The 25,133-nt window shown below is 38.5% G+C and overlaps 1 protein-coding gene across 10 annotated transcripts in view; it reads right to left on the bottom strand.

Annotated features, from left to right (window-relative positions):
• The window catches only part of SLC17A3 (solute carrier family 17 member 3), a 39,317-nt gene extending 14,192 nt beyond the window's left edge, over positions 1–25,125 (bottom strand). Inside the window, exons 1-4 of one of the 10 annotated variants that reach the window (XM_027524526.1) lie at positions 22,831–25,125; positions 18,776–18,864; positions 4,182–4,303; positions 3,487–3,666 (exon numbers count right to left, since the gene is read on the bottom strand). In XM_027524526.1, the coding sequence (XP_027380327.1) occupies positions 3,487–3,562 (76 nt within the window). In that variant the 5' untranslated portion in view covers positions 3,563–3,666; positions 4,182–4,303; positions 18,776–18,864; positions 22,831–25,125. Of the gene's footprint in view, positions 1–3,486; positions 7,258–18,775; positions 18,901–22,830 lie in introns of those variants that run through there. The other 9 variants (XM_027524529.1, XM_027524528.1, XM_027524532.1 and 6 more) reach the window with 9 other exon arrangements.
• Positions 25,126–25,133: the final 8 nt, after the last annotated feature.

Here is a 25,133-nt window from a genome sequence, read left to right as displayed (position 1 = left end):
TTGGTGGGATTCTTATTCTAAACAGCAGAAAGAATGGAGTTGGCTGTTCACTGAGGAAGAGATCTGTGGAAAAAGAAGATTTGAGGCAGTGGAGTGATAAAGAACTTATTATTGGACAGTTAAGACAAGGATGCCTTTTAAGCACTCAGAAGATGCTGAGAATGTTGTTGGACATAAAACTCTAGAGTTTAGGAGAGATGTAGAGGTTGAGGCATAACACTGGGATTTAATAATCTACAGATAATACTTGAAACCATGATATTTAGAAAATGAGAATAAATAGAGAAGATAACCAAGGACTGACTAGGGTTCTCCAACATTTGGAGGTTAGATAAATTGGGAGAAATTGGCAATAGAAACTGAAAAAGAAGGGTAGGTGGGCTAGGAGAAAACCAGGAAGAATGTGGTGACCTCAAAGCCAAGGCGTAAGGGGCTACAGCTAGGAGGGAGTCAGAAAGTATGTCAGATGTTTCTGGTAAGTTATATAACATGATGACTGAGAATTAACTCATTTAACCCTCACAACAATCCTAGGAGGCAGCTACTGCTATTGTTTTACAGGTGCAGAGAGGTCAGCTAACAGAATAGCTCAGGCGTCTATGCTCTTATCCACTGTGCTGCCCCTATTCTGTCCCAGATGATTCCATGAGAATACCTTTGTCACAACCCCAGTGCCCTATGGGGTTTGTAGGTGTAGGAGACGAGGATAATACTATGCATCATCAAGAAGTCCTCAAAACTTCAAGAAAAGAAGTGCCTTGAGGTTTACAAAAGAGCCTTTCCCCCAATGCTATACTCTCTTAAGTGGAGTACTAATCTTTGCATTGAATGGAGGGAAGGAGGAAGAATTTGGAAGAAACTGGAAAATACACTGTAATTAGAATGAGGAGTTCAAAAATAATATCTTTGTAAAGTTTTCCTTTTTCAGGAATGGATGATGATTTCCAGTGTCAATCAGATCAGCTAATAATTTATCAGTTCTTGTGGCCTCTGATTTCTCCAATGTACTTTGTCATCATGGAGGCCAAAGGCTATTAAAAGGGATTATCAGCAAACCAGGTGACTAATGCTTCATAAATGGGTGGAGTGAAGACCCACCTCATGTGATTGCTGAAAGATCCACTAGGGAGTATATTTAAAAGGCTTAGTCTACTGCTTGCTGCATATTAAGTTACAGGCAGCACAGTGGATAAGAGCATAGACACCTGAGCTATTCTGTTAGCTGACCTCTCTGCACCTGTAAAACAATAGCAGTAGCTGCCTCACAGGATTGTTGTGAGGGTTAAATGAGTTAATTCTCAGTCATCATGTTATATAACCTACCAGAAACATCTGACATACCTTCTGACTCTCTCCTAAGTGTAAGTGTTCCCTACAGCCTGCTATAGGCTTCCCTGGTGGCTCAGATGGTAAAGCGTCTGTCTACAATGCAGGAGACCTGGGTTCAATCCCTGGGTCAGGAAGATTCCCTGGAGAAGGAAATGGCAACCCATTCCAGTACTCTTGCCTAGAAAATCCTATGCAGGCTACTCCGTCCATGGGGTCGTAAAGAGTCGGACACGACTGAGCCACTTCACTTCACTTCACAGGCTACTATATGTGTCCTAAATCTCTTTGTCTTTTTGACTGCCCTGAGCAATTTTCAGAATCTTAGTTCCCTGGTCAAGGATCAAACCCAGGTCCCCTACCGTAGAAGTTCAGAGTCTTAACCTTTGGACTGCCAGGGAATTCCCACTGTATGTGTCCTTAAAAATGGTTTCCTGTGTCTAGTGAAAATATATGAAAAATAATGTTGGTGCAACATCTCATGTGTTAAATTTTTACAAGTCAGTATATAATACAAAAATACTACATTTGGTCAAATTTACTTAAGGTACATCATTTTTGCTCCACTAAGAATCAACTGATCAACTAATCAACAAATCAAACTTAATAAATCCCAAACTAAATTCCTATGTTCCCCTCCCAATCCTGCTCCACCCAAATTGCTTTCCAACTCAGCTGACAGAAGTACCATCCTTCCAAATACTTTACAATTTATCCTTGATTTTTCTTCCATAGCCTACACTCATCTACCTAGAACAGAGTGTTGTCTTTACATTAAAAATGTATGTAGAATTCTACAGCATTTGCAGTGCTCTAGTTATACCATAAATTTGGTCACACCCTTTTCTGCTCAAAATTCTCTATGTAGCCTCATTTTGTTCAGATTAAAAACTAAGGTCTCTATAATGGCCAATGGAAATGAAATATTTGTAACCATTGCTTCAAATTTGTATTTTTCTTAGGAAAAAGGCCTGAGGAAGTACTAATTCCAACTGTAGACAAGTGTCATGTTAAAGGATATCATGAGATGTATATATACATGTATTGGAAAGGAAAATGGCAACCCCCTCCAGGATTCTTGCCTGGGAAATCCCATGGACAGAGGAGCCTGGGGGGCTACAGTCCATGGCGTCACAAAAGAGTCAGACGTGACTTACAGTGACTAAACAACAACAACATACATGTGTGTGTGTGTGTACACACGCACAGACATACACACACATGCATACAGATATGTTATATATAATATATACAATGTTATATCTATGTAACTACATCTATCAGTTAATCTATGTATATGATGTGCTAAGTTGCTTCAGTTGTGTCTGACTCTTTGCGACCCCATGGACCATAGCCCACCAGGCTTCTCTGTCCACGGGATTCTCCAGGCAAGAATACTGGAGTGGTTTGCTATGCTCTTGTCCAGGGAATTTTCCCAACCCAGGGACTGAACCCACAGCTCCTGCAGCTTCTGCATTGCAGGAGGATTCTTAACTGCTGAGTTACTGGGATAGGTAAGAAAAAAAGAAAAAAAAAAAGTAGCTACACAACTTAAATATACAACCCCAAGACGAATTTTCAGGTAAAAAATACTTTCTCTATTGGATATATAGGAAAAATAATATGTATCCTTTAAGAATAATGATTATAAGGCAAACAGAAACATGTGTGGTCCAAAATGCACAACATAATATATACATCACAGAATTATGTAAAATATACATATAAAGAGAGACAATAAAAAAATCACAGTGGTTGAATTAAGCTTATTAATTTTTTCATTTCTTGATTTTTTTGAGGTTTCTGTAATTTTTTAAATTTTCCTAATTAAGCAATGTAATTATGCTTATAATATTACATGCAGTGACAAGCAGAGTACACAATACCGCAATGTACAATGTGTAGACAAATTGGTAGCAATTATCAAGAATATAAATGCATATGGATTAAGATTAGAAGGTAATCATCAAAAGTAAAATACATTTTTAGAATAGTGGTATTTGTTTCTTTCATTTTGCAAAGGTACAATAGTAGTATTGAATACTTGATTTCAAAAAAAGAATTATACAAGTTAAAAGATACAAATTCATTTCTTTGCATTACAACGTTGTAAAAATCCACCATAAAATCCTAAAACCACCTAGTCGAGACCGAGTTTACCTTTCCTAGGACTGAGCTTCTCATCCCCTTGTATATCTTGAGAGTTCTTCCCTGCTGTGGGACTCAATTCTGTCATAGTGGCAACTGTGTTCTTCTCTTCTGATGTCTGTTTTTCACCTCTCAGGGTGATGGAGTGTGATCCAGTATATCAGGCATGAGAAAAGAGACTCCTTTACAACACTTAAAAAGTGGGCAACAAAAAAAATTAAATAAAAATAAAAAGTGGGCAACAGGCAAACAAAAGCTGGTGGGAGTCACTTGGAGTCAAGTAGTCCACCTGACCAGGAGCCACTCTCCTATCTAGCTACCCCTTTGGCAAGGTAGAGCAGGCCAAAGTAACCTAACTCTAATTCACATCTGGCTGAATCTTGTCCAACATTTATTTACATTGTTTAACCTGTGATCAGAAGCAGCTTTGTTTCAGGAAGAATCTCAAGCTCTAGAATCAGAGGACCTCTGATACTTCTTAACTTGGCAATAGCAGACAAATTAATAGACTGTTCCTTTATCTGCCTGTTCCTTTATCTGTCAAACTACTGTGATGAATTTCATTAAATATTACTGACTACCAAAAAAACAAGTTGGGCCATTCCATCTGGGTTGGGTAGAAAAGGATCATCACCTACACTTGGCTCAATACAATGGGTATACCTAAGGTTTGGAACTGTTTATTATTTAGGATCTGGAGTACTCACCATGTGCCGATTTCAGAGTGGTAGATTTGGAGCTTGGCGTTCCTTAGTTCATATCCAGGCTTGTGATTTACCTAATGCACCAAGTGTTACCAGGAGCAAATTTGTGTATTTCAGTTTCCCATCTGTTGTTAATAACAATGACAACAACAACAATGCAGCTGCAGCACCTTCATCAAGGATTTATACAGATTCAATAGACTGCACATGGTTGCTATATGGTTTATTGGCATCATTGCTGGAGTTTATTTCACTCAGCATAATTATTTTGAGTTTCATCTATGCTGCCCATATTAATACTTTATTCCTTTTTATTGCTGAGCAATACTTCATGGCATGGTTATATCACAATTTGTTTACCCAGTCATCTTTTGATGAAAAATTGCATTATTTGCAGTTTGTGGCCATTAAAAACAAAGCTGCCATGAACATTCAAGCACAGGTCTTTGTTTAGACACGTGCGTTCATTTCTCTTAAATACCTGTAAGTAGAATGGCTGGGTTATATAAAGATATGTTTAACTTTTTAAGAAAATGATAGATTGCTTTTCAAAGTGGTTGCACCATTTTACATCCTCACTAACAATGTATAAGAGAGTTCCAGATCCTCTACATACTAAACAGTTTGTTGTGGTCAGTCTTTTTAATTTTAGACATTCTGAAAGATGTGTAGTAATATCTCATCATGGTTTAATTTTTATTTCTCTAATGAGGTGGAGCATCTTTCTATGTGTTCATTTGCTATCCATATATCTTCTTTAGAGAGGTATCTCTTCAAATCTTGACATGAGGCATTCTAATTCCCTGGTGTGGCCAGGACTTTTTAAAAATAGACCTTTTACACCTGAAACTAACAACATTGTAAACCAACTATACTTCAATTTTACAAAATAGGCCTTATACACATAGGTTAACTGCCCTGATTTTAAGCGCAAATATTGTTTGGGAAATACTTGACTAAATAATAAATATGTGGCCAGACACATTGTCTTGTACAACCTGGCAATGATAACAAGCATATGTTTTTTTTGTTAACAACTTTTCTCCATGTGTGATATTTATTCTTACTTCCATGTTCTGCTGTGATGTCAGTGTAACTCTGTGGTTATGAGACTTTACCATCCCCCTACTGTAGGACTATTTGGACTGGAACATTCTGAATGTCAGATTACTTCCAGTTTTCTACTATCTCTATTCCAGACAACAAGGCATGCCTTGTCTTGGAAACCAGAGTGTCCAGTCCCAGCAGATGTGACCATATACATGAAGATAATTCTCAGGAGATTTTATAAGCATTCACTCACACAGCTAAACAGGTGGCTAAGCATAGAGAGCAAATAGAGATCCACATAAGGGAAAGCTCTGAGAGCATTTGGCTATCAAGGGAGTATCTGAATTTCAGGAAAGCTTAGTGACCTCAAGAAAGTTTGCTGGCTAGATGCCCTGGCAGTGAAGTTGCCAGGATAATTTCACTCCCATTAGCCTCCAAGGCCTAGGGGTATCCAAAAGAAAGTACATATATATCATATGTGTTTTCTATTTATATATGTGTTTACATCCACATGTACACTCACACATATTTTTTAACAGCTACCTTATTTTCCACTATTGGTCAAGAAAACCCTGCTGGTTGCCTGAATCAGAGATAATATGGCATCGTGAGATGTTTCTGGTTTGAAGTCATGTTCTGAGGCTTACCTTCCTGCAGAGCCCCCTGGGTTTAAAGGCTGGGGTGTTCTAGCAATAGCACCCTGTCTACACATCTGAGAGGCCACAAGGACCACCAAAAACTTGTAACTTCTACATCCCTGCCTTGAGGATTCTCCCTGATCACCTCCTGCCAACTATCCTCAACCCACCTACCATTTCCTGGTGGCCCTGGTGACCATTCCATTGCCTCTTCTATCCCCAACCATTTTTGTTTGGTTAAATTTCACACCATCTCACTGGTTCTGACTCAGCATTCCTCTAGATGCTGTCTTAGACCAGAGTCACCCCCAGCTCTGTCTTGTGTCAAAGTCCTGGGCCCTAATTGATCTGGATAGGAAACTAAGGCAATGAACTTGGTTACAAAAGGCTAGAGTCCTTCAGAAGGACACTGGGAATAGCCCTGTTGCTGCTGTGAATCTGCCCAGGAGAAAAATCCTGCACAACCTTAATGGGGGTGGGAGGGAATGAATCTTCATGTAAGAGATGGTGATGTGGTTGCCAATGCTTTCTTATCTGGAGTGTTCTTTCACAACCACTCTATAGCCCTTCCTGTGTGTCCCACCAGCTGTTGCGACAACAGAAATTATGATAACCACACTTATTAACTACTAACCCAGGCAGTTCACATCAACACCAGATGGAGATATTATTGACCCTCTTCATCCAGCTCATCCCATTGGTAAATGAAAGCGCTGATGTTTGTTCACAAGCCCCCAAATTGAATTCCCAAATCTCAGCCTTTAAACATTTCACTGGAGCACCTGTTTCTTGGAAAGGTCTTCCACAGTTGGCATTTTCTCAAAGTTTTGGGTTATCAGGAACAAAACTTCAGCCTCCTGCTTCTACCTCTCTTCTATCCATGTATTAATGAGATGGGGCTTTTATATCTTCACTTGCTTTTTTTTTTATCAATATGAGAAAACCTGAGACATGGGGGTATACAAAAATTGTCAAAAATATACAACTGTTACACAGAAAGGACCCTTCGAGGTCTTTCACAGCAACACCAAGATAAGTGACTTACCGATTTAGTGTCTGAGGAAGGACTTCGATTTAGAACCTGCTCTCCCTTCAAGCTCTCACCCTGTACAACTTTGCCCGCAAGCAGCTGCAGATGCTTTGCCACTCTGGGGCTTGACTCAGTAATCATTAATGAGATTCATCAAACTAGAAGCTAAATGAGAAGGCATCTTGCCAAGTGGCCGTTGGGGAAATGTGCCTTGAATATTCAGAATCTGAACCTCCTCTGCACTTTCACCTGCTTATCCACCGACGTGAGATTCTTGACCTTTCTCCTTGGGTTCAGTTCAGTTCAGTTAAGTCGCTCAGTCGTGTCCGAGTCTTTGTGACCCCATGGACAAAAGTATGCCAGACCTCCCTGTCCATCATCAACTCCTGGAGTTTACTCAAACTCATGCTCATTGAGTTGGTGATGCCATCCAGCCGTCTCATTCTCTGTCATCCCCTTCTCCTGCCTTCAATCTTTCCCAGCATCAGGGTCTTTTCAAATGAGTCAGCTCTTCACATCAGGTGGCCAAAGTACTGGAGTTTCAGCTTCAACATCAGTCCTTCCAATGAATATTCAAGACTGATTTTCTTTGAATGGACTGGTTGGTTCTCCTGGCAGTCCAAGGGACTCTCAAGAGTCTTCTCTAACACCATAGTTCAAAAGCATCATTTCTTTGGCGCTCAGCTTGCTTTATCGTCCAACTCTCACATCCATACATGACTACTGGAAAAACTATAGCCTTGACTAGACAGACGTTTGTTGGCAAAGTAATGTCTCTGTTCTTTAATATGCTCTCTAGGTTGGTCATAACTTTTCTTCCAAGGAGTAAGTGTCTTTTAATTTCATGGCTTGCAGTCACCATCTGCGGTGATTTTGGAGCCCCCCAAAAGAAAGTCTGCCACGGTTTCCACTGTTTTTCCATCTATTTGCCATGAAGTGATGGGACCAGATGCCATGATCTTTGTTTTCTGAATGTAGAGCTTTAAGCCAACTTTTTCACTCTCATCTTTCCCTTTCATCAAGAGGCTGTTTAGTTCTTCTTCACTTTCTGCCATAAGGGTGGTGTCATCTGCATATCTGAGGTTATTGATATTTCTCCCGGCAATCTTGATTCCAGCTTGTGCTTCATCCAGTCCAGTGTTTCTCATGATGTACTCTGCATATAAGTTAAATAAGCAGGGTGACAATATACAGCCTTGACATACTCCTTTTCCTATTTGGAACCAATCTGTTGTTCCATGTTGAGTTCTAACTATTGCTTCCTGACCTGCATACAGATTTCTTAGGAGGCAGGTCAGGTGGTCTGGTATTCCCATCTCTTTCAGAATTTTCCATAGTTTATTGTGATCCACACAAAGGCTTTGGCATAGTCAATAACGGAGAAATAGATGTTTTTTTCTGGAACTCTCTTGCTTTTTCCATGATCCAGCGGATGTTGGCAATTTGACCTCTGGTTCCTCTGCCTTTTCTAAAACCAGCTTGAACATCTGGAAGTTCATGGTTCACATATTGTTGAAGCCTGGCTTGGAGAATTTTGAACATTACTTTACTAGCGTGTGAAATGAGTACAATCGTGCAGTAGTTTGAGCATTCTTTGGCATTACCTTTCTTTGAGATTGGAATGATAACTAACCTTTTCCAGTCCTGTGGCCACTGCCGAGTTTTCCAAATTTGCTGGCATATTGAGTGCAGCACTTTCACAGCATCATCTTTTAGGACTTGAAATAGCTCAACTGGACTTCCATCACCTCCACTAGCTTTGTTCATAGGGATGCTTCCTAAGGCCCATTTGACTTCGCATTCCAGGATATCTGGCTCTAGGTGAGTGATCACACCATTGTGATTATCTGGGTCGTGAAGATCTTTTTTGTACAGTTCTTCTGTGTATTCTTGCCACCTCTTCTTAATATCTTCTGCTTCTGTTAGGTCCATAGCATTTCTGTCCTTTATTGAGCCCATCTTTGCATGAAATGTTCCCTTGGTATCTCTAATTTTCTTGAAGAGATCTCTAGTCTTTCCCATTCTATTATTTTCCTCTGTTTCTTTGCACTGATCCCTGAGCAGGGCTTTCTTATCTCTCCTTGCTATTCTTTGGAACTCTGCATTCAAATGGGTATATCTTTCCCTTTCTCCTTTGCCTTTCACCTCTCTTCTTTTTACAGCTATTTTTAAGGCTTCCTCAGACAGCCATTTTGCTTTTTTTTTTCATTTCTTTTTCTTGGGGATGGTCTTGCTCCCTGTCTCCTGTACAATGTCACAAACCTCCATCCACAGTTCATCAGGCACTCTATCAGATCTAGTCCCTTGAATCTATTTGTCATTTCCACTGTATAATTGTTAGGAATTTGATTTAGGTCATACCTGACTAGTCTAGTGGTTTTCCCTACTTTCTTCACTATAAGTCTGAATTTGGCAATAAGGAGTTCATGATCTGAGCCACAGTTAGCTCCTGGTCTTCTTTTTGCTGACTGTATAGAGCTTCTCCACCTTTGGCTGCAAAGAATATAATCAATCTGATTTCGGTGTTGACCATCTGATGATGTCCATGTATAGAGTCTTCTCTTGTGTTGTTGGAAGAGTGTGTTTGCTATGACCAGGGCATTCTCTTGGCAAAACTCTATTAGCCTTTGCCCTGCTTCATTTTGTACTCCAAGGCCAAATTTGCCATTACTCCAGGTGTTTCTTGACTTCCTACTTTTGCATTCCAGTCCCCTATAATGAAAGGGACATCTTTTTTTGGGTATTAGTTCTAGAAGGTCTTGTAGGTCTTCACAGAACCATTCAACTTCAGCTTCTTCAGCATTATCAGTCAGGGCATAGACTTGGATTACCGTGATATTGAATGGTTTGCCTTGGAAATGAACAGAGATCATTCTGTTGTTTTTGAGATTGCATCCAAGTACTGCATACTCCTTGGGTATATCTCTTCAAAACCTCTGATGCCTTCTCTACTTCAGACATCAGTGTGTGGTTTTTGCTTTGCTTTGTTGTATCTTCAATGATTTTAGTTTTATTTTGAAAAGACTTAAAAAAGAAAGACAATGTTATAATTAAATAGTTTAGTGTTTTTCCCTTCCTTGTTGTATTTGTGTTTTTTCCCTTTGAAATTTTGTTAATTTTTACCCTTTGAAATACTGAACTATAACATTACAGATTGAACTTCACTCTGTAGCTTTCCCTGGGTCCTTTCTCCTTTACACACACAAACACACACCCGTAGGAACAATAGCAAAAACATCTCACATAAATTTAGTGACATTTCTCCATGCTGCTACTGCTAAGTCGCTTCAGTTGTGTCCGACTCTGCGACCCCACAGACGGCAGCCCACCAGGCTCCCCTGTCCCTGGGATTCTCCAGGCAAGAACACTGGAGTGGGTTGCCATTTCCTTCTCCAATGCATGAAAGTGAAAAGTGAAGGTGAAGTCGCTCAGTCGTGTCCGACTCTAGCCACCCCATGGACTGCAGCCTACCAGGCTCCTCCACCCATGGGATTTTCTAGACAAAAGTACTGGAGTGGAGTGCCATTGCCTTCTCCGGACATTTCTCCATACTTTTCTATTTTTGCTACCTATAAGTGCATTCACAAAGTATAAATTAATGCTTTGTATTATTTCTAAATTTGTGTACATGCTATTATATGCTATGAGCCATGCTATAAGTCACTTTGGGGAATAAACAACATGCATGTGGAACTGGGCTTCCCTAGTGGCTCAGCTGGTAAAGAATCCGCCTGCAATGTGGGAGACCTGGGTTAGAACCCTGGGTTGGGAATATTGCCTGGAGAAGGGAAAAGCTACCCATGCCAGTATTCTGGCCTGAGAATTCCATGGACTGTATAGCCCATGGGGTTGCAAAGAGTCGGACATGACTGAGCAACTTTCACTTTCGTGTGGAACACCTATATGGGCATAGTGAAAGCCAACCTCTCTCAATTTCTTTAGGTCTATTTGTTTTATCTACATCCCTACACAGTTGAAAACATTCTCACTACTTTCCCAGTGTTCATGCAGTTCTGCTTGTCTTCATCTCACAGATGAACCAATGCCTTCAGATCCCCAGCTTTATGTAGATGGTTCATTTCCAGCTCCTTGCATGCTCTGTGCTTGCAGCCCAGACATCTTTTCCTATGTGACATAGACTCAATCTCCAGCCATGGAATATTAACCCTAGTTCTACTCCTATGAGTTCTTCTGGCTTAAGTTCCCACTTCTCACTTTGATTTTAAGTGTCTTCTTAGTTCTTAGTTTATGGCCACTGAGGAGATCTCTTTTTTATTTTGAATTTGACCATTTATACCTATTCGGACTATATAGTGGGAGAGTAAACCATCTCCCAGCATTGTGGTGGAGAAGTGAGATCCTGTCAAAGTCTATCACTACGATCAAGGATTCTGAAGGACGTGCCTGGGTCTTGGGGAGTCCAAGCTACTACTTCCAATCAATTATTGTATGTCCCCCTCACAATTCTTTCAGGTAAATTTTATTATATTCATTATGAGATAATAAGAGGAAAGAAAAACAGATTTGTTCCATCTGCACTTTGGGAATTTAAGTATGGAAATCTAAGTCCATCATGTTGAAGGAAGGGATATAAATTTCACTTTCCTGTATAAAAGATTTTTCCCTGAGTCATTTTTTGAAGGACTCTGGACCATGAGATAAATGATCAACAACTTTAGAATTCAAATATGTCTAACCCTGAATTATTATCCAAGTCAGAAAATGTGACTTGGTTTTACAATTTAATTTTTAACTTCATCTTCAAATACTCATGAGTTCTTTGTCCTGAATTTGACTTGGTAGACTTCTACCAAGTACATTGATGTACATTGTCTCTGGGGGAAAAAAAATCCAACTTAGCTTCATTTCTATAAGCAATTTTTAAACACTTGAATATAGATTGAAATATTTCTTTGGCTTATACTGTGATATCCACCTATTAAAAATTTTATATGTTTTTATTTTGAAAATGGTTAGTTTTTAAATAGCTTTCTTTTAGTCACTTAGAATTATTAGAGAGGATAGAGCACACATTTCTCCTTTGGTAACTTTAAAAATTATCCTCTGAGCTGTTTTCATAGGACTGTCAACAGCTGTCATTGATAATTAGACACATGACAACTCAGCAAGATGTTGGCTTTCATTCAGGGTAAAGTTTCTAGGCAACTGCTCCAGTGTACAATCCTACTGCGATCATAGAAAGCCTATTGTTTCTAGTCTGGAAAGCCAGGATGGGTCCTAGCAGAGGAAGCAGCTCTCTTGTGCACGCTCTGCCCCAAACCTCACAATGCCCAGTAGTGATTCAGGAGATTCTAGGGCAGCTGTCAAGCAATCACATCTGATGAATCTGAATCCTGAAATGAAAGTCTTGACTAAATGATAATGGTCATTCTCTGGACCTGGAACTTGACGCTTTTTCATATACATTCTAAACCATGAACCCAGTGATGTCTCATGTCTGCTCAGAAACTTAAGCTCCTATCATAGTACTGGCAAATCCTTTTTTCTCCAAGTCAAACTCCTGTTTGGCCTCATCACCTCTATAACAAATACAGTCAATCTGGTCATTGAACTCATATTGGAAAACCATCTTTATTATTCTGACTTCTATCAGCTGAATAGAATGGTATATCTTTTGTTATCTACACAACACATTCAATTATGTGCTAGATTTTGTGTGTGTGTGTGTGTGTGTGTGCTCAGTTGTGTGCAACTCTACAACCCCATGGACTGTAGCCCACCAGGTTGCTCTGTCCATGGGATTTTCCTGGCAAGAATACTGGAGCGGGTTGCCATTTCCTCCTCCAGAGGATCTTTCTGAACCAGGGATTGAACCTGCATCTCTTGCATCTCCTGCATTACAGGCAGATTCCTTACCACTGAACCACCCTGGAAGCTCATGTGCTAGATCGCCATACTGCAAATGCTCCTTCTTTTGTCCTTAGATATGGCTTTCTTTTAGTCTACTTTCTGGTTTCGATGTCCCTTACTTCTGCAACTATAGTAACAGAACTGCCTAACTAAAACAGCAAAATCTTACGCTATTGAAGATAGCAGTAACAGGAAAGAAAAGAGAACATTTGTGACAAATACAATTTTTAGAAGACATGGACAAAAAGTAGGAGTGCTAATGTGTTGAGGTGTTATATATTTCCATACAAGACAGTAAACAAAATTAATTTGCTATTTGTAATGTAGAAAAAATCATAACTATCAAGCAAGTTGGCATTGCATCTTCTCACTAGTACAGGCTCTATAAATTATATCATGTTGCATTTATGTCCAGACCCATTGTAAGTAAAGTACTTACTACCTGGGACTAGGAACAAGTGTATTTTTTGTTTGATTCTCGCTTATTTGGAGATCACTGAAAGAAACAGGGATAGATAAATCATGCAACAAAACCAAACCACTCACCACACTTGGCGTATAATAGAAAATCAATAAATGAAAGTCATCATTTGCCAACATCATTGTTACTATTATTATCGACACCTTTGAAATGTAATGGTATTCATGACTGAAAGAGATTAAAAATCTACCTTATTCAAATGACCCAAATATAATAAAATTAAAAAGTTGTGGTTAGCAATCAATGTCAAGAAAATATCTCAGATTACTATATTCAAGTCAACAGAATGAAAAGGGAAAGAATTCCCTGCAAACTTGGAGTAGAACAAAATACAAATAAAATTTAAATTAAATTGAAATTAAATAGTATATATAAAATCTAGGAAAACATTCCACTCAAAGGTGAACTTTCCTATTAATATCAGGTACATAAGAGAGGTGCTTTATCACATTTTTAACACTGTACTGGAAATTCTAGCCAACATAATAACACAAGAAAGAAATATGAAATGATTGGAAAAGAAGTAAAACTATAATTATCAAAGATGATATGATTTTCTATATAGAAAAATAAAAATATATACATGAATTATTATCACTAATGAGAGAGTTTAGCCAGTTTGACAGATATAAAAGTGACATTCAAAATTGGATTGCATTTTTAATTACCAATCCTAAATAAAAATGCAGCCAAAAATGGAGAAGCCCTATACAGTCAGTAAAAACAAGATCTGGTGCTGACTGTGGCTCAGATAATCAGCTCCTTATTGCAAAATTCAGTCTTAAATTGAAGAAAGTAGGGAAAACACTGGACCATTCAGGTATGACCTAAATCAAACCCCTTATGATTATACAGTGGAGGTGATGAATAGATTCAAGGGATTAGATACAGTAGACAAAGTGCCTAAAGAACTATGGACAGAGGTTTGTAACACTGTACAGAAGGCAGTGACCAAAACCATCCCAAAGAAAAAGAAATGCAAGAAGGCAAAGTAGTTGTCTGAGGAGGCTTTACAAATAGCTGAGGAAAGAAGAGAAGCAAAAGGCAAGGGAGAAAGGGAAAGATATACCCAACTGAATGCAAAGTTCTAGAGACTAGCAAGGAAAGATGAGAATGCCTTCCTTAATGAACAATGCAAACAAGACAGGAAAACAATAGGATGGGAAAGACTAGAGATCTCTTCAAAAAAAAAAAAAAAAAAAGGAGATATCAAGGGAACATTTCATGCAAGGATGGGCATAATAAAGGACAGAATCTGAGGTTGTTGATATTTCTCCCAGCAATCTTGATTCTAGCTTGTGATTCATCCAGCCTGACATTTCACATGATGTACTCTGCATATAAGTTAAATAAGCAAGGTGACCATATACAGCATTGATGTACTCCTTTCCCAATTTGGAACCAGTCTGTTGTTCCATGTCCAGTTCTAACTGTTGCTTCTTATTCTGCATACAGGTTTCTCAGGAGCCAGGTAAGGTGATCTGGTGTTCCCATCCACATTGTTGTGATCCACACAGTCAAAGGCTTTAGCATAGTCAATGAAGCAGAAATAGATGTTTTTTTTTGGAATTCCCTTGTTTTTTCTCTGATCCAGCATATGTTGGTAATTTGACTTCTGGTTCCTCTGCCTTTTCTAAATCCAGCTTGTACATCTGGAAGTTCTTGGTACATGTACTGCTGAAGACTAGCTTGAAGGATTTTGAGCATAATCTTGCTGGCATGTGCAATGAGTGCAATTGCATGGTAATGTGAACATTCTTTGGCATTGCCTTTCTTTAGGACTGGAATGAAAACTGAACTTTTCCAGTCCTGTGACCACTGCTGCATTTTCCAAATTTGCTGGCATAATAAGTGCAACACTTTTTTTTTTTTTTGAGTGCAACACTTTAACACCATCATCTTTTAAGATTTGAAACAGCTCAGGTAGAATTCCATCACCTCCACTAGCTTTGTTCATAGTAATGCTTCCTAAGGCCCACTTGACTTCACACTCCAGGATGTCTGGCTATAGGTGAGTGACCACCCCATTGTGGTTAACTGGTCACTAAGAGCTTTTTTGTATAGTTCTTCTGTGTATTCTTGCCACCTCTTCTTAATATCTTCTGCTTCTGTTAGGTCCTTGACGTTTTTGTCCTTTATTGTGCCTATCTCTGTATGAAATGTTCCCTTGGTATCTCTAATTTTCCTAAAGAGACCTCTAGCCTTTCCCATTCTATTGTTTTTCTCTATTTCTTTGCATTGGTCACTTAACAGGCTTTCTTATCTCTCCTTGCTAGTCTCTGGAACTCTGCATTCAGTTGGATATATCTTTCCCTTTCTCCTTTGCCTTTCACCTCTCTTCTTTTCACAGCTATTTGTAAGGGCTCTTCAGACAACCACTTTGCCTTTCTGTATTTCTTATTCTTGCAGATGGTTTTGGTCATCACCTCCCATACAATGTTACGAACCTTCGCCCATAGTTCTTCAGGCACTCTGTCTACCAGATCTAGTCCCTTGAATCTATTCATCATCTCTAGTGTTCAATCATAAGGGATTTGACTTAGGTCATATCTGAATGGCCTAATGGTTTTTTCTACTTTCTTCAATTCAGGCCTGAATTTTGAAGTAAGGAGCTGATGATCTGAGCCACAGTCAGCTCCTGGTCTTGTTTTTGCTGACTGTATAGAGCTTCTCCATCTTTGGCTGCAAAGAATATAATCAATCTGATTTTGGTATTGACCATCTAGTGGTGTCCATGTGTAGAGTTATCTCTTGTGTTGTTGGAAGAGGGTGTTTGCTACGACCAGTGCATTCTCTTGGCAAAACTCTGTTAGCCTATGCCCTGCTTCATTTTGTACTCCAAACTTGCCTGTTATTCCAGGTATCTGTTGACTTCCTACTTTTGCATTCCTATGATGAAAAGGACATCTTTTTTTGGTGATAGTTCTATGAGGTCTTTTAGGTCTTCGTAGAATCATTCAACTTCAGCTTCTTCAGCATTAGAGGTTAGGGCATCAACTTGGATTACTGTGATATTGAATGGTTTGCCTTGGAAACGAACCAAGATCATTCTGTCATTTTTGAGATTGTAACCAAGTATTGCATTTCAGGCTTTTTTTATTGACTATGAGAACTACTCCGTTCCTTCTAAGGGATTCTTGCCCAAAGTAGTAGATATAACGGTCATATGAACTAAATTCTCCCATTCCCATCCATTTTAGTTCACAGATTCCTAAAATGTCAATGTTAACTCTTGCCATCTCCTGCTTGACCACAATAAATTTACCTTGATTCATCAATGTAACATTCCAGGGTCATATGCTATTCTTTACAGCATCAGACTTTACTTTTATCACCAGATGCAACCATACTGGGCATTGTTTCCACTTTGGCTCAGCCTCAGCCTCTTAAATATACTAGTATACATTAAAAAAAGTTGAATATTATTTCAAATAAACTTGGAAAACAGGAAATTTGCCCAAGATTCATCATCCTCACATCTTCCCACCCCCCAAATTTCAATATGATTTATTTTCCTTGTTTTTTTTTTTAACCCCTACTTGCTTTTCCATTGTGTTGGGAATCACAGTGTAGGTAAAATTTAAGGCAAGTACTTTAAGATATTTCTTTTTCTCTTATATTACAAAACTTTGAGAGCACCAGGGAATCCTGAAATATTCATTCAGTTATGTAGCATTCAAAATATTATCATATATCCATTTTGTGTCAGGCTATTTGTTAAAAGCTGAAAAGGAAAAGATGGTTACCACCCTCTAGGAGATTACATTCAACTAGCACAAATAAAGGTGTAGAACTTTACAATAAATGTGAACTATTTCAAATCTTAAAAGATGATGGTGTTAAAGTGTTGCACTCATTATGCCAGCAAATTTGGAAAATGCAGCAGTGGTCACAGGACTGGAAAAGTTCAGTTTTCATTCCAGTCCTAAAGAAAGGCAATGCCAAAGAATGTTCATATTACCATGCAATTGCACTCATTGCACATGCCAGCAAGATTATGCTCAAAATCCTTCAAGCTAGTCTTCAGCAGTACATGTACCAAGAACTTCCAGATGTACAAGCTGGATTTAGAAAAGGCAGAGGAACCAGAAGTCAAATTACCAACATATGACTGACTCAGCTTGGGATTATTTTATAAGGCTTCCTAGGGAAAGGAGTGTTTGTATAAAAGTTTCCAGGTGGGAAAGCATGTACAATGGAGGAAATATATGGAAGACTATGCTGGTTTGGGAGTTGGGAATATATATTATGACTAGTGGAGAGTCCTAGGGTTTGATGACTGCAAAGAATTAAGGTTTGCAGGTGCTTCTGGATAAGTGGGATGATTACAATCAAGGAAAATACAAGTCTATGGAAAGGAAGAGTTTGTAAAAAGCCAATAACACATGGGGAAGGGGAAAAGAGAGGTTGTAACACCTGAGGGGAGAAATGGCAATGCTGAAGTCCAAGTATAAAATAGGGAGCAGGCTGGCAGATGCTATGAAATCCTTTTATGGAGCAAAAGGGCAGTGACCTTGGAATTGCTGAGCCAGCAGTAGTGACATATTCAATGCCAAATTATGTGCTGGAAAACAAATTAAACAGAAGTGGAGAAAAGCCCAGACCACATAAGAGTTTTCAGTAGCAAAGCATATAAGAGAACCTACTCAATTTATAAGGAAACCAGGGGTCCCTTTCAGGCACACTGGAGAACCAGGAGACCTGAACATGATGGATCCAGGTACAGAGCCTGATCACCACACAGCTTAGTCAGGCAACCACCCACCAAAAGCCACCCCTTCCAAATGCTGCTGCAGTGCTTAGTTAGGGCTCTTGATAACCTCCTCAGTGGGGAAAATTGATTTTAGGACAGAAACAGGCCAACCTGCAAGATAAGTAGGCATTAACCTCAGGCTTCCTCCCACACACACTACTCATGCACACTTGGAGAGCACATAAATTCTGATTACTTTGTGCTCCCAGTGTGTTCTGAAAGCTTTTCATTAATTAGCCTCACTAGCCTTCATTTAAAGTCAAATGCCAAACCTTTTATCTTGTAAGTAGAGCCATTTTAGCTAAAGCAAGATTTGTTTGGATTAAATTTTCTCCCAACCCTTAGCTATTTCTCTACAAGTTCTCTTAAAACACTGGTTGCACACTAAGAAGATTCTCAGCATCCTGCATAGCATCATAAACCAAAAGCCATTCACTTCTACAATGGTGTCAACTTATATCCTTTCTCAAAATCCTTGCTATCTTCAGTTTCTGAAAAGAACCATTTCATGTCTTCCAAATTTTCTTGATTGTTAAGATCCAACAAGACTGCCAGGATTCTAAATCCTGTTATGAACATCTTTTTTTTTTGCCCCTGTTGCCTCAACATAGAATTAGGGTCAAAAATACTACCTACTTGTTGGGTTGTTGTAAGAATTAGCTGGCACATAATAAGCACTCCACAAATATTGGCTATTATGTTACTGTTTTTATTATTTTTTTTTTATTCATGCTGCTTATTTTGTCTTATTTTTCTTTATCTAGTAATTCTTACCAACTTTCAGTGCTCAGTTCAACTCAATGGTGACTTTCTCAGTGAGGTTTTCCTGGGCTTTCCTGGTGGCTCAGTGATAAAGAATCCACCTGTCAAAGCAGGAGACACTCATGTGTGGAGCAACTAAGCCCATGCACCACAACTATTGAGCCTATGCTCTAGAGCCCTGGAACCACAACTACTGAAGTCTGAAGGCCCTGGATCCTGTGCTCCACAACAAAATAAGCCACAGCAATGAGAAACCTGCACACCACAGCTAGAGAGTAACTCCTGCTCCCTGCAACTAGAGAAAAGCCTGTGCAGCAGTGAAGACCCAGCACAGCCAAATAAATAGAATCAGTGAGGTCTTCCTTAGCCACCCTGTCCTTCTTCCAATCATTCAAATTCTTCTACATTACATTCCCTTAGTTCTCATCCTAATTGTAGTATGTGATTGACTTAGAATCTACTTTCTCCCTTTCCTTCCCCTCTGTAGGACTTTAACCAAATGTCAACTTTTCAATGAGTCCTTCTTCCCTGTTTAATTTTTCTCCTTAGCATTGATTGCTTCCACACAATATGTAGTTTACTTATTGTTTTCCTCTATATCACATGGACAGGAACTGTATCTGTCCCTGCCACTACTTTAGCTCAAGAAGGCTGCATGGCCTAAAATATTAAACATCTTATAAGATAAAATATTTTCTTTTATTTACAAAGCAAGTCATTTCTATTTTTGATGAGAAGTTTTAGATGTCAAGTTTAAAATATTCAGCAGAGTACCTGAAGTTTTTAAAATTTTTTATGTGATACACAATCAAAACAGTTTGAAAACCACTTCTCTATACAAATTGTCTATTTTTAAGCAGTATCCAAAAAAAAAAAAAGGCGGGGGGCTTCCCTGGTCACTCAGATGGTAAAGAGTCCACCTGCAATTCAGGATACCTGGGCTGATCCCTGAGTTGGGAAGTTCCCCTGGAGGAGGGCATGGCAACCCACTCCAGTATTCTTGGCTGGAGAATCCCATGGACAGAGGAGCCTGATGGGCTACAGTCCATGGGGTCACAAAGAGCTGGACATGACTGAGCGACTAAGCACATACCAGATAAAATAAAATGAGGAATGACTTCAATTAGAATAAATATTTCATGACATGATTTGATTTTAATAAAAAAGTAACCATCTAAGTTTTTTTGTTGGAGGATTTTATCAAATACATCTTGAAACTTGGCACTCCAGGAAAATAGTCCAGCTTCATTTGAAAGAACTAGTTATCTAACCTGCCTTGCTTCAGTTCTGAACTCAGAACATTCCAACTCTGACCAATCTTCTCCTATAATAAGAGCTACACACAGCAGACAAGAAAAGGCAGGAGAACCAAAAGCCAGATGAATATTAATCATTAACAGGTAATCCCCAAACCAATATTTGGAAACTCTTTGTTTATACTCTAAGTATCGCTCCACAAAAAAAGGTGTGGATACTATTTTTTTTTTTAATAGAAAGAGGGATAGTGTGAACATAGGCATATTTTCCGGAGAAGGTGATGGCACCCCACTCCAGTACTCTTGCCTGGAAAATCCCATGGACGGAAGAGCCTGGTAGGCTGCAGTCCATGGGGTCGCGAAGAGTCAGACATGACTGAGCGACTTCACTTTCACTTTTCACTTTCATGCATTGGAGCAGGAAATGGCAACCCACTCCAGTGTTCTTGCCTGGAGAATCCCAGGGACGGTGGAGCCTGGTGGGCTGCCGACTATGGGGTCGCACAGAGTCGGACACGACTGAAGCGATTTAGCAGCAGCAGCAGCAGCAGGCATGTTTTCAGGAAATTTTAGGAAATAAATTGGAACTTAGGGAACTTGATGAAGCTCCCTAAGGAAATGTGTTTATGTGCTTTTGGCACTGAGAATTCCATGGAGAAAACAAAGTAAAAGATCCAAGGATAAAAGTCAGCAGAAATTAGAAGACAGATATAAGGTTCTAGCATATTGATAAATAGATGAAGGATTTTCAATAAACAGAGAAGAATCACTAATTAAAACAAAATTGAAGGAAACTCTAAGACCACTAGATGAAAAGCAAATCATTGATATTGTTCAAGGCAACATCAATTGGAAGTGATTAACATCTTGGAACATCTTGGTCAAAGTATGGAATTTAGGTTAAAGATAGAATCTTATACCACTGAGTCTAAATATACCTCTCTTACAAAAGTTAGCTGGCTGATCAGACTTCATTATTATATTAGATACAAGAAAAGACTTGAAGGAAGTCAATACTGGCTAAGTTAATATTTTAATGTATTGAGGTTCCATAATGATAGTATTCCTATGAAAAAAGAAATTATTCACTATTATGGGACTCAGGAATATTCAAGTACTGTTTTAAAATATCTCCACTGAAATATATTCAGAAGAAGTGGATGCAGGGAGTGAGTTCATGAAAAAAAAATGTTAGTGCCTAGGGCTAGGCTAACGTAAGTAAGAGGTGCCCATGGTACAAAATTAAGGAGATACTCTCATATGCCAATTCTGTTCTTGCACAAAATGAGCCTGAGAAACAGGCTTCTGGCACCTGGCTTGCCTCACCCTAGTGACCCTTGAATTAAGTTCAGATAACAGTGACAATTATGATATTCAATAGAAGGCAATTCTCATATGCAAAGTACTTAATGCGACACTAGTACATTAACTGCAACAAGTTACAGCAAAATTTCAGAGAACGGCAATGAAGCCAAGGCGCTGTACTTAGGTGAGATGTTCAGATAATCTCAGTGTACCAGTGAGTAGCACTGAGACATTATTCACCTTTTACTCCATAGGTTATTAACTTGAGAAATAAAGCATTAAGATAACAATAAATCTGGAGGCACAACACAGCAAAATGTAACCTTCCCACACAAGAGGACTTAAAGTCTTCCTCTCTGCCTTAAATTGTTTCATTTCAATAAAAATAGTCAAAACAAAATTTATAAGTAAAACAAAGGGAAACAGGAAGCAAGAATGACAAAAGATAAGGCTAACATATTAAAAAATAAGAGACAAACTCTCTTTGAAATAAATAAATCACTAAGTGGTCTAATGAAGAAGCAGAAAGAAAGCACACAGGCATCATGTCAGAGGTACAAAAGAAGCTCAAACCTCAGCTATAGAAAAACATGAATATATTATAAAAAGATAATTGATAACACACTGGAATATTTTGCAAATAAAATTATGTATAAAATGGATGATCTTCTAACATATCTTAAGTTGTCAAAACAGATGGAAGAAAATATAGAGCCCTTTAACAGGCCCATAACACGAAGGAAATAAAGGCTCTTATCAAAGAACTCTTCTCAAAGTAGCTTTGGTGGTGGTTTAGTCACTGTTATGCCTGACTCTTGTAACCCCATGGACTGTAGCCTGCCAGGCTCCTCTATCCATGGGATTTAAGCCTATATAATTATAAACCAATGCTTTCAAGCCTTCAGATAATAATAACAATAATAAAATTTCCATTCTAGTTAATTTTTTCAGAGTATTGGGGAATAAGGAAAGTTCTCCTTTCTTGTTTTGAAATCAGCATAAGCCCCATATCCAGACATAACACTCATGCATCCAGAGTCAATGTCATATACCAGTAAAGCAGTAGAAGTCCTGAAGAAACCATCAGTGAATCAAATTCTGTGGTCTTATCAAAAGAATACTCGAGAAACAGTTTGCTCAACATTAAGAACTGTATTAAGGTACAATATTTAATAATCAAAGAGAAGCAGATCATCTCATTCAATAGATATCAATATGATTTTTGAGAAAAGCAAATTAATTTACATTAAATGTTAGAAATGAATATTAGAAAAGAATCATTAATGTTAGAAACAACTCTTTGGGATGGGGGAGATGGATTAGTGATGCTTCCTATCAACCACAATGCATCTATTCTGAAGACCTTAGGAAATGTGGAGGGTAACTGTTTCAGACCATCAAATGGAAAAAGATAACTGAAGTGTCTCTGACACACATATGTTATTTTTCAGCAATAATCAAAGCAAGTGCTCAGAAAGCCTAGAAATGCTGAGCAATTGTTCTTACCTTTACCTCCGAAGACAACCGATGCTTTCAGGGATAGGGTTTCTTGGGAAGCCTGAGCTCGCTCATTTTGCTGTTCAAGAACTTAGACTTTAATCCAGAATCTGACAAAAGAGACTGCCCTGCTGCCTCCTGCTCTGATGCTGGTGGATTGGGCAAAGAAGGAGGAAGCAGAGGATCAGGGAGAATGGGAAAGTAGAGACCAGGGCTCCTTCCCAGGTGTCTGTTTGTCAGACCTAAGCTGAAGAGAGAAGAGAAACTTTGAAGTGGGTGAAACATGGAGTTTAAGTAAATGTTTTATTTTTTATACACATAAAAATGTACAAATCATAAATGTACACTTTTCACAAAGTAAAAACACCCAGGTGACTAGCACCCAAGTAATGGATTATTACCAGTACCTCAGGAGCCTCTGTTACCAGTACTTCCCTCTCTTACCCAAGGGGAATCCTTACCTTGATTTTTAATAATTAGTTTTGTCTGTTTTTAAAAACAAAACTCTATTTAAACTTTGTTTTAGATTCTTATTACTCCCTACTGAGTACTCCTCCCTTTTTACTGACTTATTATCATATATTGGGTTATAGCTGATTAACAAGGTTGTGATAGTCTCAGGTGAACAGCAAAGGGACTCAGCCATACATATATGTGTATTCATTCCCCCCCAAACTCTATTTAAACTCCCAAAAGAAGGTAACTTTTGTCTTGTTTCACTTAAAATGTGTTTATGAGATGTGTCCATGGTGTTGCATATTGTGGTCTATTTATTCTCATTGCTGTAAGAATAGACCATAATTTTTAAATCATCTTTCTCTTGACAATTAAGTTGTTTGCTGTTGGGCTATTATAAATAGTGCTCCTATGAACATTGTTGTACATCTTTTTCCAAATATCTGTGTACATTTCTAAGTGAAATGTCTAAATCATTGGAATGTCTAAATTTAGCTTTAGGAGATATCACCAAGAAACTTTCCCCGATTTCTTTTATACTCACAGTCATAGGGTGTGAGAGTTCCAGTTGCTTCACATCTTGCCAGTGTTTGCTGTTTTCCATTTTCTTTTATTTTTCCCTTTCTGTTAAGCATGTAGTGGTATCTTACTGTGGTTTTGATGTTCATTTCTCAAAAGTCTAAGGAAGTTGAGGGCCAATTTATACATATAGACCACTTGAATTTTTCTTTTATGAAGTCCTGTTCAAAACATTTGCCTATTGGGTAGTCTAGATTTTTTCTCTTTTTTTCCTGTGTTCAATTTTCCCATCCATTTTACTACTCCTCTCTTTTATTCTTCTTTTGGTTTACTACAAACTCTCCTTCCTCTCTAAACTGTAAATACCCAGAAGACAGTCAGAATGTTCTCATCTCAGCATCACCCTCAGAGCCTGGCAATCAGATTCCTTTAAAGCACTAGCTCAAAAACATCCATTGATTTGTATTAGGAGATTCTCATTGTCTTCTAAATTAGCCCAAGGTTCTAGTTCCTGTGGTTCTACTTGGCTTCTAAACATGCTAAGAATTTCTCCTCTATGATGGCCATAGCAAAACCGACATCAGCTCTTTGTGTAGAGACAGCCTAGAGGGTGTGTTTTAAATACTAGGAGTCAGAATTAATTCCTCTTGGGGTCGATGATGACTATCTGAGACTCTTGAGAAAATAAGGAAACTCTAAAAAAGGTCAAATGATCTTTTTTAATCTTGAAAAGAATTTCTCTGGTGTGTGATATTGTTCTATGATTTCTTACATCTTATGTCTTTAGGTTTCTTCTCTTCCATTTAAACCTTCATTTCATTTGAAAATGTCTTTGTTGCCTTCCTCCAATTTTCACTCTATGGTCCAAACTATCTCATTATGTTCTCTAAAAGTTACCACATTGCCTCCCCTCACATTCATTCTTTTTACATTATAGGTTTTCCAATTCTATCTGCTCTCTCCTATGATCTTTAGCTAATCTAATTTAATCTCCTTGTCATTTCCTGGTTGTTAATCTCCTGGAAATAGTTAGATAAGTAAATATCTATTTTGCATGATGGAAATAATCCTAGTGTAAATAATTTTAAAATGACCTATTTAATTTTAGCATGTGAATTTTAATATAATGTAACCACATAAATAAGCATCCATATTTCTCAATGTATAAAAACAATAAAAATGTTAATTCTGTGGATTACAGCCTTAAAATTATATTCTGTGCTGAGCTATATAACATACGACTATGGATATAGTCGGAAAAGGCAATGGCACCCCACTCCAGTACTCTTGCCTGGAAAACCCCATGGACGGGGGAGCCTCGTGGGCTGTAGTCCATG

This window comes from Bos indicus x Bos taurus, chromosome 23, assembly GCF_003369695.1.
Source record: "Bos indicus x Bos taurus breed Angus x Brahman F1 hybrid chromosome 23, Bos_hybrid_MaternalHap_v2.0, whole genome shotgun sequence".
NCBI lineage: Eukaryota > Metazoa > Chordata > Mammalia > Artiodactyla > Bovidae > Bos > Bos indicus x Bos taurus.
The sequence above is the reverse complement of the archived record's forward strand: the minus strand, read 5'-3'. Positions and strand labels throughout refer to the sequence as shown.